Source organism: Meriones unguiculatus, chromosome 7 (genome assembly GCF_030254825.1).
Source record: "Meriones unguiculatus strain TT.TT164.6M chromosome 7, Bangor_MerUng_6.1, whole genome shotgun sequence".
NCBI lineage: Eukaryota > Metazoa > Chordata > Mammalia > Rodentia > Muridae > Meriones > Meriones unguiculatus.
Genome location: NC_083355.1, coordinates 77,338,721 through 77,353,741, shown reverse-complemented (window position 1 = coordinate 77,353,741; position 15,021 = coordinate 77,338,721). Strand labels below are relative to the sequence as shown.

Here is a 15,021-nt window from a genome sequence, read left to right as displayed (position 1 = left end):
GGTGTCTGCACTGCTTTACAGAATAAAGACTAACTTTAGCCCCAGATGGAGAGACCTGTATACGCCAATAAATGCGGATCACACAGACCTTGCCTGCGGGGCCCAGGGCCCTCTTGGCATTGGTGTATATGTAACAGTTTCCTGACCTATGCTATCCTTCCCTGCTTTATGATATAATCACTGTCTGACCACCTATCTGATGTATGTGGGCGGCTGAGAACATCTGCGTTCAGGCATCTTTTCATTGAGCAGATATGGCTCAGTGGTGGGGACTTCCCTTGGAAGTGTGAGGCCTTGGGCTGGATTCCCAGTGATCAAAAAGCAAGCAGTGTCCATGGCTTATGCTGCCTTTGTAACTCAGCTCTACCTTGTGAAAGGTGCAGCTGACAAATGTTAAGCTGATTTAGAAAGCTGGCCAATGTTTGTGCATTGGGCCCCAGGAACTAGTGTGCCTTTGTGTACCGTAATAGGCTATGGACAAATGTACAGCCCTCAGTAAGTGAAGACTTCCCTGAGATGTTTTGCTGTGGGTAGATGAAAAATTAATCCAACATTAAATGAACTATAAAATTTGTATAAAGAAGCACCCATAGAATATACCTCTCTATGTTCTTAAATACTGTGTACATACATTTTGTTTTGCTTTAGTTTTTTTCAAGGCAAGGAAAGGAAGGAAGGAAGATATTTTCTATTTATTTTGGTTTGTCAAGGTAGGCTTTCTCTGTGTAGCCCTGGCTGTCATGGAACTTGCTCTGTAGACCAGGCTGGCCTCAAACTTAGAATCCACCTATATCTGCCTCCCAAGTACTAGGATCAAAAGGCATCACCACTCCTGGTGAATTCTTTTCTTTGTAAAGCTGTATGTATGGCAAGGTGGCTTTAATGCTTAGCTTTAAAATAATGTGAACTTTGGGGAAACATATTGACATTTAAATGACCACTGAGGTTTCTGAAAATGTTACATTCTCTGGTCTATCCACTAATGAGCAGACTGATGGAGCTGTAAATAGTGAGACCTAAACTGTTTTTGACAGCGTATAATAAATGCTTTCAAAACTGTAGGTTCAACCTGGGCTTTGATATGCTTATGCTTCTCTGATGAAATAATTATAGGCTCTAAAGAGTAAGCTATCTGAAGCTGAGCTGTGTGTGTCTGGTAAGGTGACATGTTGTATGTCCTTACTCTCCGGATTCTGTCCCCATGCTCTCCCAGTAAGCTGCTGCTTCACCTAGTTGCCCTAGCCTAGGAAGCCCCCTTCTTCCGGGCCCCAGTGTCTATTATTAACTGTCACCAGCCATTTCCTGCCATTCTTTTTTCGCTAGTAGTAAACATTTGCTGATAAGGAAAATCAGTGTTCCTGGCACCGGAACCGAAGGAGGAAAAAGCATGAATTTAAACTAAAAACATTTCATACACTATTCTAATGAAACTCTCACTAGGAAGCCAGATTGAGTTATTAACTATACAGTTATACAGATTGAATATTTTTTTTCCTCCTTGACTTTTCTGAGACAGGATCTAGCCATGTAGTTCAGGCTGTCCTTGAACTTACAGTCTCTCTGCTTTAGTCTTTTTTTTTTTTTTTTTTTTTAAACAGCTCTTTAGAAATAATTCACATGCTATACGGTTCACATTGGTTCACATATTTAAATTATACAGTTGGGCTTGGGCTATGTTTTTACTTCTTAAACCCTTGGGAACATGTGTATTACAACTTTTTGCAACTTTAACCATTTTCAAGTTTATAGTCCAATGGCTTTATTAAGTTTGTTGTTTCTAAAACCTTTCATCGCTCTCAGCAATAACCCTTCAGCATTAACCATTCTTCCCACCAGCCTTGTTAAGTCAGGTTACACTATGGTTGTACGGGGGCTTGCACACTGTCTTCTGTACTCACCCGAGGGAATGTGTATTCCTCTCTGGAAGTATTCCCACCTGTTGGGGTTGAGGGGTAGTGAGGGGACGAGGAGGCATTCCCTTATCAGAGTCTTTGGGGCCGGGGATTTTGAGACAAGCTTTATAGATGATTCTTATATGCTGCATATAATTCCTTGGGAGAATCTTCCTCTTCTACAAACTGGTTTAAGGGTCACGTGTGACAAATACCTACTCCAGTGCAAGTGAAGATTGCAAAGTAGTAGACTGAGAAATGGAAGAATTTTGCCTTGGAACTGACTCCCGTTCCTGGGCTCTTTCAACAATACAATAGTAGTTGAATATTCAGCAAGCCATTTATTTTGAACATTCAGAGAAAGGTTTATACCAGACTTTAGCAGTTTTTGTCTGCTATGTCTGTCACTTTGCAGCCCACAGTTTAGAGGGTAAAACAAAAATGCTTTTATTCTGTGTGTCCATCTAGCAAGGGATTTAACTTCAGATTGGGTGCTCACTGGATCTGGGTTCGGGTAAAGCTGGCAAGTTCACACCCAACCAGATTCCAGCAGATGAGGGTGCCATGGCAGAATAGCAGCTGTAAGGCCCTTTACTGTAAAACTGGCACACAGCAGGAGGTGACCCTGGTTGCTTGTACACTCTTACTCATGTGCATAATATGCCCACTCTTTTTGTAACTTGCACTTTTCTTGCTCTTCCTGTAACTCCTGTAATTTTCTTCTGTTTTTGTTTTGTCTGTGGCTAACCTCTACCTAGAACTCAGTGGTTGGAAGTGGCAGAGAAGGGTGCAGTTCTGTGCCCGAGCTAGTGTGTGAAGGTAGAACACTCTCATTCCATGATCCTTCATAGCATGGGGACATCTCCACATTGTGTCCATGTAGTATTTCTGTTGGTTATGACAGTTGATATGTACTTGAGCAAGAGCCAGTATTCATTTTCCATTTCGCTTTTATGTGGAATTAAGGGGGTTCCTCGGTATTTAAAACAGTATGAAAAAAAAAAAAACTTGTCCCCGCTGTTAGAAACTTGTGGGATCAGAATCCACAATATTCTCTATTCATAAATAATTTTATATTTTCACATCTGCGACTACTACTGCTCCTATTTCAAAATGGACAGTAACCCATCTCAGAGGTGTAGAACTAAGAAAATGGATAGTGGCTCTGAAACGACCTAACATTTCATTACAGCTAAGTCTGAGGAGTCCCTTTCCCTCCCCGCAGGCCCGGGGTGCTTCCTCTTAAGTTTATCCCCTGCTCATATGTGTTGCATGCCTTCTCCCTGGGCCTTTTATCCGTTGGATGTGTTGACAGATGAAAAGTAGCATGTTCCACTGGCTAAAATGCATTCCCTTCCATCCCTTAGATTTGATCGGAATGTTGGCAACACTGTTTCCTTGCTGTTTTCCACAAATACTTTTATTCCGATTCTGGTTTGTTCTGGACGCCACACTCTTGCCTGTCTTGTTACTATGTAAGGGTGTAACTCCTAATAGATAAACTAAGACAGGTTGGAATAATTTTAGATACAATGGTCTTAAAATATTAACTTGGGGTCAGAAGATACCTAGCCAATGAATCTTTATGGATTTCATGAATATCTTTACAAATCTTTGTGGATGAGAGGGAAAATGGGAGAAACTTAAAGCAAATCCACTCTCTTCCATCTTCCCAGGTCCGTCTCACTTTTAATGAAAGGGAAAAAGGCGGTTGAATGTTCTAGAATCAAAATCACAGATATAATTTAGATGTGCTAGGTCTAGCTGTGGCGTGTACCTCCAGCCCTTAAAGTCACTAAAGAATAAAGAAGCTCCGTTCTTTCACGTCTTAAATTTTTTTGTGAAAACCTGGCCACTTAATGTATTATCTCCAAGAGGCGACAAAAGGGCTTTTCCCATGCACATCCACCAGGCCTTGTCCTGTTTCTAAGTGATCAGGGACTAGAAAGCCATGACGGGATCCTGGGCTCAGTGCTCCCTGCTTGGCCCCTTCCTTGGCAGAAGGCCTCGCCCTTGACCGAGCTTTGTCCCGTCTCTCAGATGCAGCCCCTGAGGTCCACTGTGACGCTTAGCCCGTCCTCTCACTGGGATCTGCAGCTGCTCCAGCAGCAAGCCTGTCCGATGGTGCCCAGGGAGCAGTTTCTGCAGCTTCAACAACAGCTGCTGCGGGCAGAAAGGAGAAGCCAGCGCCTGCAGGAGGAGCTTGACAACCGGACCTCCGGAACCAACACACCTCAGGTACAGAGCGCTTCTTCTCCGTGGGGAAGGTTACCTCGGCCCATTCACTTAAGCTCTGTTCGAAAAAGAAGCCCAGCCAAGGGTGGGGTGAAGGACTACCTCCCCCATCACCGTCCTGCCTTCCCTGAGTCGCACACCCACCGAGCCGTGGTGCCGGCATTTGCTTTGGTTTTACACTTTACTCTCAAGCTCTCTGCTTGGCAGTTGGGTATGCTGGCCTCCTTTGCACGCTTGTACATGACAAAGGAGGCCCAAGGTTACTTGTGTATAGTACATAGTTGGCCTAACATTCTTGTGAGATGCCCAAAATGTCACAAACTCAATCCTCGAGATGGAATCTCTGCTGACAGGACATTCTTAGGCTTCCTACACGGTGTGGCCTGCCAAGGTCTACGAAGTCCCAGGTGGGGATTTTTCATAAGGAATGATGCAGAACGCACAGCTAGTTAGCTGGTGCCATGTTCTTAGTTACCTAGTTTATTTCACTCAATAGTTGAAAGAATCAAGTTTGAAAAACTACTTAAGCTCCAAATCGTTGTTTCTCGTTAGTACATGCTCTTCATTTTTTTTTCCAGAAGTTTCCCCTTTGTTCTCACCCATATAATTAAGTCATAGGTAAGAGTGAGAGTTCAAAATAAAAATCTCTCTTTCATTTAAATCTACATCAATTCTTTCTAGTTCAGAAAGACTTATGCCCCGGTAAATGTTTGAATTTTCCAGTTTCTTAACCCCCTTAGAGGAGCTTTGCAAGTCACACTAGCTCTCTCTCCTGTCTTTCTCCTCTTGTCAGTAGATAGCCGTTACCTGTCGTGCTGTGCTGTGCCATGCTGTGCCGTGCTGTGCTGTCCACTTTGTCATTTATCCTTCTCAACAAAACCTTCAAACCTTCAAAAAGTCTCTGTTTATGTGCTTTAAAACTCTGTTTTGGAAACTTTCTATGTACCATTCCCACCTCCCATTATTAGAGTCAGCTTTTTGAATGAAGATTGTTGGGGTGGTGGCGCATGCCTGTGATCCCAGCACTTGGGGAGGCAGAGGCCTGTGAATTTGAGGTCAGCCTGGTCTACAAAGCGAATCCAGGATGGCCAAGGCTGCACAGAAGCAAAAAGAGTGTTAGGGTAGACTGATAAAGAGATAGTCCAACTCTGCATAGGCCACCTCAACTACCGGGCAGTAAAGTGAAATTTTAAAATAAAAACTGCTATGGTTGAGTATGAAAGGGAAGCTTCAGTTTTTCATCATGTAGTTGAAATCTGAAAACTTGGCCTCCGTTTTTCAAAGGACCCTCTAGTGATTTGACTGAGATGCACTCATTGCTCTCCCATAGACATGCTTTTCTTAATCTGCCCATCAATATTTGAGAATTTCTTGTGCCAATAACCCCAGTATCACACAAAAACTATAAGAAAAAAAAAGAAGGGGCTGGAGAGATGGCTCAGTGGTTAAAAGCACTGTCTGTTCTTCCAAAGTGCCCGGGTTCAATTCCCAGCACCCACCATAGCAGCTCACAACTGTCTGCCCTGCCAATTCCAAGGGATCTGACACCCTCACACATAAAATAAATTTATGAAAGAAAGAAAGAAAGAAAGAAAGAAAGAAAGAAAGAAAGAAGGAAGGAAGGAAGGAAGGAAGGAAGGAAGGAAGGAAGGAAGGAAGGAAAGAAAGAAAGAAAGAAAGAAAGAAAGAAAGAAAGAAAGAAAGAAAGAAAGAAAGAAAGAAAGAAAGAAGAAATCTACTGGACATGGTGGTGCACGCCTGTAATCTCAGCACTTGGGGAGGCAGAGGCAGGCAGATCTCTGTGATCTCAGAGACCAGCCTGGTCTATAAATCAAGCCCAGGATAGCCAGGGCTCCACCAAGAAACTCTGTCTCCAAAACTGCCCCCCCCCCCCAAACAAAAAAAAAAGAAATACTTGAGCCAGAGCAGAGAGTAGACCAGTTTGCACAGTAGACTGGCGTGCAGGCCTCTCCTTTCTCCGTTGGCCGAGCTGACCCTAATTTTAAGAACACTGCACACTGAACCAATCTGCACGGGGCCTGCGAATGGAGAGGGGTTTTGTCTGCCTTTGCGTTGCTTTGCTTGCACACGTGGCGTGGCTGTGCGTGCTTCTGAGTGTGTTTGCCTTACAAGTACCTGAACGTAGACTCCCCCAACAGGAAGCCGCGATCTTGACATCAGGGTGAAGTGTTCCGCTTGCCTTCTTTCTCTAGGCCTTGCTACCGGAGCAGCGAGCAGTGCACGCAGATTCCTGCAGAAGGATTGGGCACCTCTGAGAACTGGGCTGCTATTGATGGCATTTGTTACCATGACAGAGTCTCAGACGCACACACCCACACACGCACACCCTACACAGACATGAGCCGGGGCATGTCGGAATCAAGTGCTCTTTAAGTTACCAGCTGTCCCCGTCACTGTACTGCCGCCACAGTATTGCCTCTTATTTATGCAGACTCTGATTTATGCAGACTCTTATTTATGCTAGACTCTGGAACTTGTTACAAGTCAGCTTATTTATATGGATTCAAGAGCGGATATATTGAAAAGATATATTCTATATATTTTCTCGTTCCATATGTTGTAATTATTTTTTAAGAAGGTACTACTTTTATATATGGAATTTGAAGAAAATCAGGGTTATTTATACTGTTTTATATAAGATGTATCATACTTTTTGACGGAAAAAAAGGGAAATTTTGATGCAACAATAAAATGAAATTTAAATATATAACTGTCTTCTTTGTTTTTCTTCTGCCTTCTCCTTTACAGTACTCAGTGTTCTTTGAATTATCTGCTACTTTGATTTTCTTTTTTGCTTTTTGAAACAAATATTTCTCATTATTCATAAACATTAAAATGTGATTATATCTTTAAAAATATAGGCTTTTTAAAAATAAAATAAAAGCCAGACATTCAAGGCCCTATTTATTGAAATTTGCTTTGTATATTAAACTATTACCAAATACAGATTTTTTTTGTCTTCAAATTCTTCACATGGTTTAGTGCTGTTATTTAGATCTAAGCGATAATGGGTTTCAATTCATGATTGACCAGCCTACATTTTTTCAAAATGTGCATTTTAAAAAATATTTATCTGTTACCCAATCATTAAAATCTAAATTAAAAATAATTATGATTAGTAATATTGATCTTAAGGTCTTGAAGTACCTTCTGAAATGTGAACTTCCTGGGGTGGGCATTTTTGTAAGCAAGGGTCATTTTGCTTCCTACAGTCAGGTTCTCCTAACTCCCACCCTTGTATGAGAAGGAGAGGAAAGGCCCCGCCTCTTCCTTCCCTGTGGTTTTATCTGGGTTAGAATGCCTGGGAAGAGACTTTGCACTTCTAATCTGCTCTGATGATAAATGCATCCTCTAGTCCAGATGTTTGCTTCACACTGACAAGTCACTGGGAAAGAGATGAGTAGGGTAACTGGCAGGAAGAAGCTGATGATTATGAATAAAAAGTTAACACTTTGGGGGTCACTAGTCATTTCAAAAAAAAAAGATGAAGGGCGTGTGTTGCAAGCTGATAGGAAACTTTAGGCCACCCCAAATAAACCCAGTGTTTGCAGTGTTCAGAGGCTCACAGAATTGCAAAGACTCAACTCACAGTGGACGGCAGGTCACTGCTTTAATGTGTCTGTGGACCCACCGTATTGAGAGTGCACATGGGTTTCGGTTACGGGGTTGAGAGTTCAGAGCAGGGGACAGTGGCGCCACAGGTAAGAGCCTTTGTTGTTTCTTTGATTCCTCTAGGATAGCGCTTCTTTTTTTAACATGTTCAAGGCGAGTAGTGCCCAGAACTCCTGTTTCATTAGAAATCCATCCTTCTGGTTACAGAGACAAAGCATCAGCTGTCCTTTCTCTAGGTGTCTTATGGGGAGGTAGGCATGATTTTCAAATGATAATGCACCTCTCTCTCCCTCTTTTCCTTAGGGAAGCCAGGAACACCTTGTGAATCTCATGGAAGAACGAATGATTGAAGTTGAACAAAAGCTGAAGCTGGTGAAAAGGCTTCTCCAAGAAAAAGTCAATCAGCTCCAAGAACAAGTAAGCCTCTTTGTCACTTCTGTCTGTCCTGACCTTCCAGTTTTTATGGGCACACAGACTGCATTCTTGCTCTCTCACCAGAGGCCAACCTCAGCTGTTGTTCCTTCGGCGCTTTCCACCTTGTTCTCTGAGAGGACCTGGGTCTCTTCCTCAGCCCAGGAGCTACCACTGTGCACCACTCGGCTTTTTATGTAGGTACTAGGAATCAAACTCAGGTCCCCGTGCTTTCAAGGAGCACACCTTATTGGCTGAGCTGTCTCTCCAGCCCCAATGCTCCGGTTCTAACTCCAGGTTTTGCATCCTATTGCTATTCACTTGTGTTGTTAATAAAAGTTAATTCTTCTGGAACTGTCCAGAGAACTCGGGAATCACTGCTATATATGCCCCAAAATATGAATTCTGCATTCTGTGTTTTCTTCCTAGACTCCTTTAAGGCCTGTGTCCACAGTTTCATAAATGTACATTTGCTGACAGTGGCTCTTATCTGAAATATTCCTAAGGAAGTTCAGTAGCTCAAACTGAATACGCAGAGATTTTTTTATATCCAAGATATAAAATATGAAATATTTTTAGAGCTATGAAATATATATCTCTAAATAAACAGAAAATTATATATCCATTTTTTAAATTGGGTAATAAGTGGAACGTTGGCTTTCCTGTTCCCAGTAGTTTACAGCAACTTCAAAAAGTACCTTGAACTGATGAAATGTCTTGTTAGGTAAAGGTGTGTGCAACCAAGCCAGACAACCTGACTTCAATACCTAGAACCCACGTGGTAGACTGAGAGAACCAGTTCCCGTAAGTTGTCCTCTGACCTCTACACATGTGTATGCACGTGACCCCACACACATAAATAAACACACACACACACACACACACACACGAATGGATGTTTTTAAGTACGTCATTGCCATCACCAGGCTCTAGAAGAATAGGCTTTAAATGGGGTCTGAACCCCAAATTCTAGACCACTGAACTTGATCTTTTCACCCGCTAATTATAGACGTGAGCATACTGTTTAGAAACTACTTGTGTATGCACACACAAAGAAAGGGGAGGAGGGGAATAGGCAGGAAGTACCACCCAGGCAAGTGTGGCAGCCTCTCAGAGAGCTGAGAAGCCGAGACTGAGACAGACTGGTTGGATACAGAGCAGAATTTACCAACCCTGGGGTTCTAGATGCATTGAACCTAAAAACGACAACCCCAGGAAAGAGGTCCGAATGCGGGCAAAAAGAGAAGCAGAAAGTTCCCTTTGCTCTGTATCTTAAACAAGGGAAAGGGGAGGAGAGAGCCCTGCTACTGAGCATCTGTCCATGCAGTCCTTTGCGCATTCGTATAGTCGGTACAAGCTACTCTGTGTCAGATCCTGTTCTGGGCACTAGAGATGCAGCTGTGAACAAAGCAAAGCCCCCTGGGCATGGGGAATGCAAACTCTAGCACACCCAGAAGGAGCCAAGCATCTCACCAGATGGCAGCTTTAAAAATAGACAGGAGCTAACTCTATTTTCAGTATCGGGACCCGCGAGAGATGCGCGATCCGATCTGGAAGCCTAATGAGAGCTTCCTGAAGGCCTCTTAAGCCAAGTCTTGAGGGCAGAGTAGGAAAAAAATGTACAGGAGGCCATCTAGGCAGCAGTCACTTCACGGACTGGGGAAAGCACGTGGGGTGTGGACATCTATAAATGCACAGCAGTGCCATACTGTCCTGGGAGAGGAGAACACAACGGAGAGGAGACTCAGGGAAGGAGATGCATTGCCATGCCTCGTAGCCTGGAGTGTGTGCTATAGGCAATGAAGGGTCATTGAAATGTCTTAATTAAGAGAAAGAGAGGGGAAAGGCAAGAAATGGTTAAGTTACAACCTTTCAGTCACAGTCACAGGTAGGTTCTGAGATGTGGTCTACCTGCCAGTCCTCTAGCTCATTATGACCCCGGAAATGCTAACAAGGCAGCCACTCATTTTGTTACTTGCTTGAACTTGGCTACAAATGGTGAGACACGGGAAAGAAGACTGAAGGCATTAACAGGAGCAGGAATTAAAGCACCCATGGTTGGCTAGCAAATTTGCCCTCTTGATGTGGATTAGAGATTCTAACCAAAAAAAAAAAAAAAAAAATATTCCTTTGGGGGAGGAGGGCTGATAGAAAATGGGGTGAAGGAAAGCAATTGCCCAAATAATTCCTACACTAAATGTTGGAACTATCCTACTATATTTATAAGTACTACAGGTTGTAGTTTTGAATGAGAAAAACATCTGTTAAGAGTGGGTGTCAACACAGTTGACATCTAAAAGTGCTATGTTGGAGAGGATTTTTGGTATTTTTAGAAAATGGATTTATTTGGGTGGGAAAATTCATTTTGGAGCCCTTAAAAAATAATCCACTCTTTGTTTTGTAATAAATATAGCTACAACATTAGAGTTGGTATTTGGGAATACAGACAGAACAAAGCCATGTTTTTCTTTGCGTATTAACACTTTAAAAGTTACTGACGCAAAGAGTACAGCTAGCAGAAATGATTTGCCATTGCTAAGTGACTTCTTCTCTGTTAGCCCTTAAACTTGGGAGCGGTTAACACAAATGGAATCAAGATGTTTCTGATTCTGTCTTAGCTCTGCAAGAATACGAAAGCAGATGCCATGGTGAAGGATTTGTACGTGGAAAACGCCCAGTTGTTGAAAGCTCTGGAAATGACTGAACAGCGACAGAAAACAGCGGAGAAGAAAAATTACCTCCTAGAAGAGAAGATCGCCAGCCTCAGCACCATCGTCAGGAACCTGGCACCAGCACCGCTGACTTCCACGCCTCCCTTGAGGTCATAGCCATACCAAAGGATGCACTTGCCTTTGTGCACTTTACTGAGGTTCATGGAACACGTCAGTAGGTTCTCTGAACCCTCTAACTAAAAAAACTGTCAATGGCAGAACATCAAGCCCCCCCGAAGTCAGCCGGCAGAGGAACTAGAGTCTCCAAATGGATGCTTACAGGAATCCCACAAATCACTTATTTCACTATTTAAACTACAAATGAGCATTGAACCTTTAAATTACGTTCTGGATAGCTAGCTACCAGAAAATAACTTAAGAACCTTAAAATCCCAGTTTTTAATGGTTTTTTTAATTGTGTACACAATCCAGACACCCTTTAAGTTTGACATCTAACTAGAGCGGTTATTTATTATTATAATCTTTATTTTTGAAAACATTTGAGTACTGGAATCATTCTGCCTATCATAGTTCTTTCTCTTTGAACTAACTGGCTGACTGCAGTTCTGTTCGGAGGAGGCTTGGCCAGTAGCTAGCCACTGAGGTCAGAAAAGCCCCAAGTTCTGCCAGTTCTTGCAACATAATAGGATCAGAACTAACTCAACTGCACTCTCAACTGAGGATAAAGCTTTACTTTCTTTAAACAGCCTTTCTCCTCCTTTTAAAGCTTTTGTTTGGGACATCGTCTTCTACAAAATGGATGCAGCTGCGTTCTTGAGGTTCTTGAGTCCTAGCGAGCCCACTGAACAGGCTGCTTTGGAGTAAAAAGCCACTCTTAGAAAAAGACTGCAATGGAGCATTGGCGGAGGCACTTCCTCTCTCCAAGCCTTGGAGTTCATGGACCTACCTTTGAGTTTGCATCAAGAGCTCAGGGAACTACCTGTAAACTGTCTTCCTGAAGTACTTACTGCCCAGCCTCTCTACGAACTGGAGATGTGGAGACCACATGACCTTACCTGTCTTCTATATTAACAGCCATAGAATCTTTGTTTCTATATTCTAGTGCACTTAGCTCTCTGCAAAGGCCTTGACTGTAGAGAGCCTCTCTGACTCCAGAAGAGTTTTCTCTGTTTGTTTAGTGCAGGTCAGGGTTCCCATGCTTCTGACCTTTTGATACCTCATATCTGCACATAGGAACTTCGCACTGTGGAGGCATGCCATAGAGGTGAAGGAGAAAAAGTAGCAAGTTCTGCTTTGCAAGAGGAACGAGAGAAGAGTGAACCGTTGCTTATGGGCAGGAACACAGGAGAAGTCAAACAGGCTGAGAAGTTACATAATATGAGGAAATCTCAAGCCATTTCCACTAGAACTCTGTGGGATTCTACGGGGCCCGACTGTCCAGTGCTGCCGGCCCTGGACCTCTACAGGGGCTCTGACGTGGCACACTCTCTGTGGTCCAGTAGTTCACACTGGTTCCACACTACTGTTATTATCAGAAAGTTCTGAATTTCCCATTGGGAAAAGAATTAATTCTTCCCCATAACCATATATCTAATTGTTTGACATCTGGTATTATGCCTCCTCTAAATCTTTTTTCTCAGCTACTTGTGTGGCATTAACTTTAGCAGAAAAAAAATTTTTTTTCCACTTAAAACTGTGGCTAGATCTAAGCTAAGATCAGAGGTAAAATAAGCCTGTATGAAGTGCTCATGTAAGATGCTTCAAGTCCTCAAGGTTAATGCCACTAGCCCTGAACAGCAGGCACATTTCTCCAGCCATCGGCTTGGCGTGGGGCCATGTCTGTCATGCTTTTTAATTTTTATTTTTTATATTGTGAAAGGTGTAGGTTAGTGTTTCTTATACATTTGTATTTATGTGTACATAAAGAATTGTATAATGACTGTAAATAGGATTTTTTAAAAAGTTTCAGAGTACAATTTAGAATTTTTTCAAAATCAAAATGCTACTCTAGTGAAGTGTTCCTGTCTTGTTTTTCCCTACTTTAATTAAATAAAGGGGGATGATCAATATAAGAAATATCCTACAGAAGCTGGGCACGGTGGCGCGCACCTGTAATCCCAGCACTCGGGGAGGCAGAGGCAAGTGGATGTCTGTGAGTTCAAGGCCATCCTGGTCTACAAAGTGAGTCCATGACAGCCAGTGCTACATAGAGAAATCCTGTCTTGAAAACAAAAAATAAACAAAGAAAAGGAAAGAAGGAAAGAAAGAACAGAAACATTCTACAAATACCTTAAATATATGCATTTGTACAACAGTTTATTTTTGAGAAACCACTTAAAGGGGCCCTGTGGAATATAGCTTAAAGCTGTAAAGACATCAAATGTAAAATTCTCAAATGATATATAGATTTGACTCTTAGATTTTTTCAGTGACTCTCTTCAAAATCACAAGTTATGTGTTTTATGGTCATTCAGCCACTTTGGGTTTTTTTTGTTTTGTTTTTGTTTTTTTTTTTTTTTTTGTCTTGTTTGGTTGGTTGTTTCTCACTATAGCCTTGGCTATCCCGAAACTCACTCTATAAACCAGGCTGTGCTCAAACTCAGAGATCCACCTGCCTCTGCCCTCGCGCCCCCCCCCCCCCCCCCCGAGTGCTGGGATCAAAGGTGTGCGCCAACGCCTGGCTGCTACTTTTCTTTTTTTAAAAAGCACTGTTTTTTAGACTTTGAGAAAGTACTGGAGCCCTTGCTGAGAAGACCCCCACCACCCTGTCTGCTGTCTTCTACTCTTTAAAGGCCTTAAAGGGAGAAAGGATTTGTTTTATCTGAAGGCCTTTACTCACAAAGTAAATTTGTGAATGGAGAGCAGTGAGGAGGTGTCTCATCTTTCCAGTTGTCTTTTTAAACTTTAATTCTAGCTGAGCCACTTTAAATGTGAATCCCTCCTTGGAGCTTCAGTGTGCTGTTTGTGTATTTGGCCATCAGCATGTTTTATATAAACAGATCATGCAAGCATAGACTTTTAAGGTGGAGGAAACGTCTTATAGCTCTATTGTTTTGTTATAAATGGACATTTGGAGAAGGTATTATTTTGAAAAACCTTTTTTTAAAGAAATAATTAAGGCTTCTTGGGAAAAGTTTTTTTTACATGTTGAAAAATGAATTTGTGATTTCCCTTTTTACTTTGCTGAGCAAAGAAAAGGAGAGCACACTGCTCTGTCTGCCTCTTTCACGGAAAGGCCGAGTGCGCTGGAGCGCGGTGTTAGTCAAGGCCTGGTCTGAGTGGATCACCCTCGGTTGGGCAGCATTCCGGAGAGGCATTAAGCAAAGCCAGAAACCAGGCTGAAGCCTAACAACCAAAGCACTCGCGTAGGAAAGTCAGCCGGTTGGGGTTTGAACATCTCAGCACTCTGAGGGCTTGGTTTCCAGCATCTGGACGGCTATTTGATAGCAAATTAATGTTACTTGTTTTTTTTTTTTTGTTTTTTTGTTTTTGTTTTTTTTATTTAATGTTACAAAGTAAGTTTATTCTCATTGTAAGAACAGTACCACAGCATTTAAAGGAATATGTTATGAAACAAAAACTTGAGTTAATTAGAGCCCATCTCCAGAATTGTGTTCAGATAAAGATCAATGTGAATATGTTTATATCAGATTTGTAAATTTCATCGTAGCCATTCTATCCCAGAAAGATCTTAATGCGAGCTTCAAATATAAATAAATAATTTTGCAAATACGCCTCTGGTTTTGTATGTCTTAGAGTTTTGACGAGCAGTTTCAGTGTGTTTTATCATTAGACTTTTAAGTGAAACCACGAAAATGCTGCAGGAAACAAATTCCACAAAAGCAAAATCAAAGTCCCATTCTGCATGCTAAGTCAGAATCATCATTTTAAGAAGACTGCCCCAGGGGACTTGGAGAAATGGCTCAGTGGATAAGATCCTCACAGAGGATCTGGATTCAGACCCCAGCACCTACATCAAACAGGCCAAAACTACCAGTTACTCTAGCTCTGGGGGATCCAATGCCCCCTGGTGGCCTCCAGAGCACCTGCATGCGTGTGGCGCACATAAACTCCAGCAGGTCCATACTCACACACATAAATTAAGTACGTCTTTAAAAAGAAGATCCCCCAGCGATTTGCTGTGAATTAGAGCACAGAGACTCAGTCATTCCCTCCCT

The 15,021-nt window shown here is 42.3% G+C and overlaps 1 protein-coding gene across 8 annotated transcripts in view; it reads left to right on the top strand.

Moving 5' to 3' along the window:
* Nin (ninein) overlaps positions 1 to 14,575 on the top strand; it is a 101,060-nt gene extending 86,485 nt beyond the window's left edge. For 2 of the 8 annotated variants that reach the window (XM_060387597.1, XM_060387591.1), the window contains 3 exons: positions 3,933 to 4,130; positions 8,064 to 8,177; positions 10,790 to 14,575. In XM_060387597.1, the coding sequence (XP_060243580.1) occupies positions 3,933 to 4,130; positions 8,064 to 8,177; positions 10,790 to 10,999 (522 nt within the window). In that variant the 3' untranslated portion in view covers positions 11,000 to 14,575. Of the gene's footprint in view, positions 1 to 2,650; positions 2,712 to 3,932; positions 4,131 to 6,340; positions 6,859 to 8,063; positions 8,178 to 8,258; positions 8,575 to 8,895; positions 8,976 to 10,789 lie in introns of those variants that run through there. The other 6 variants (XM_060387594.1, XM_060387596.1, XR_009592982.1 and 3 more) reach the window with 5 other exon arrangements.
* The last annotated feature ends 446 nt before the right edge of the window (positions 14,576 to 15,021 follow it).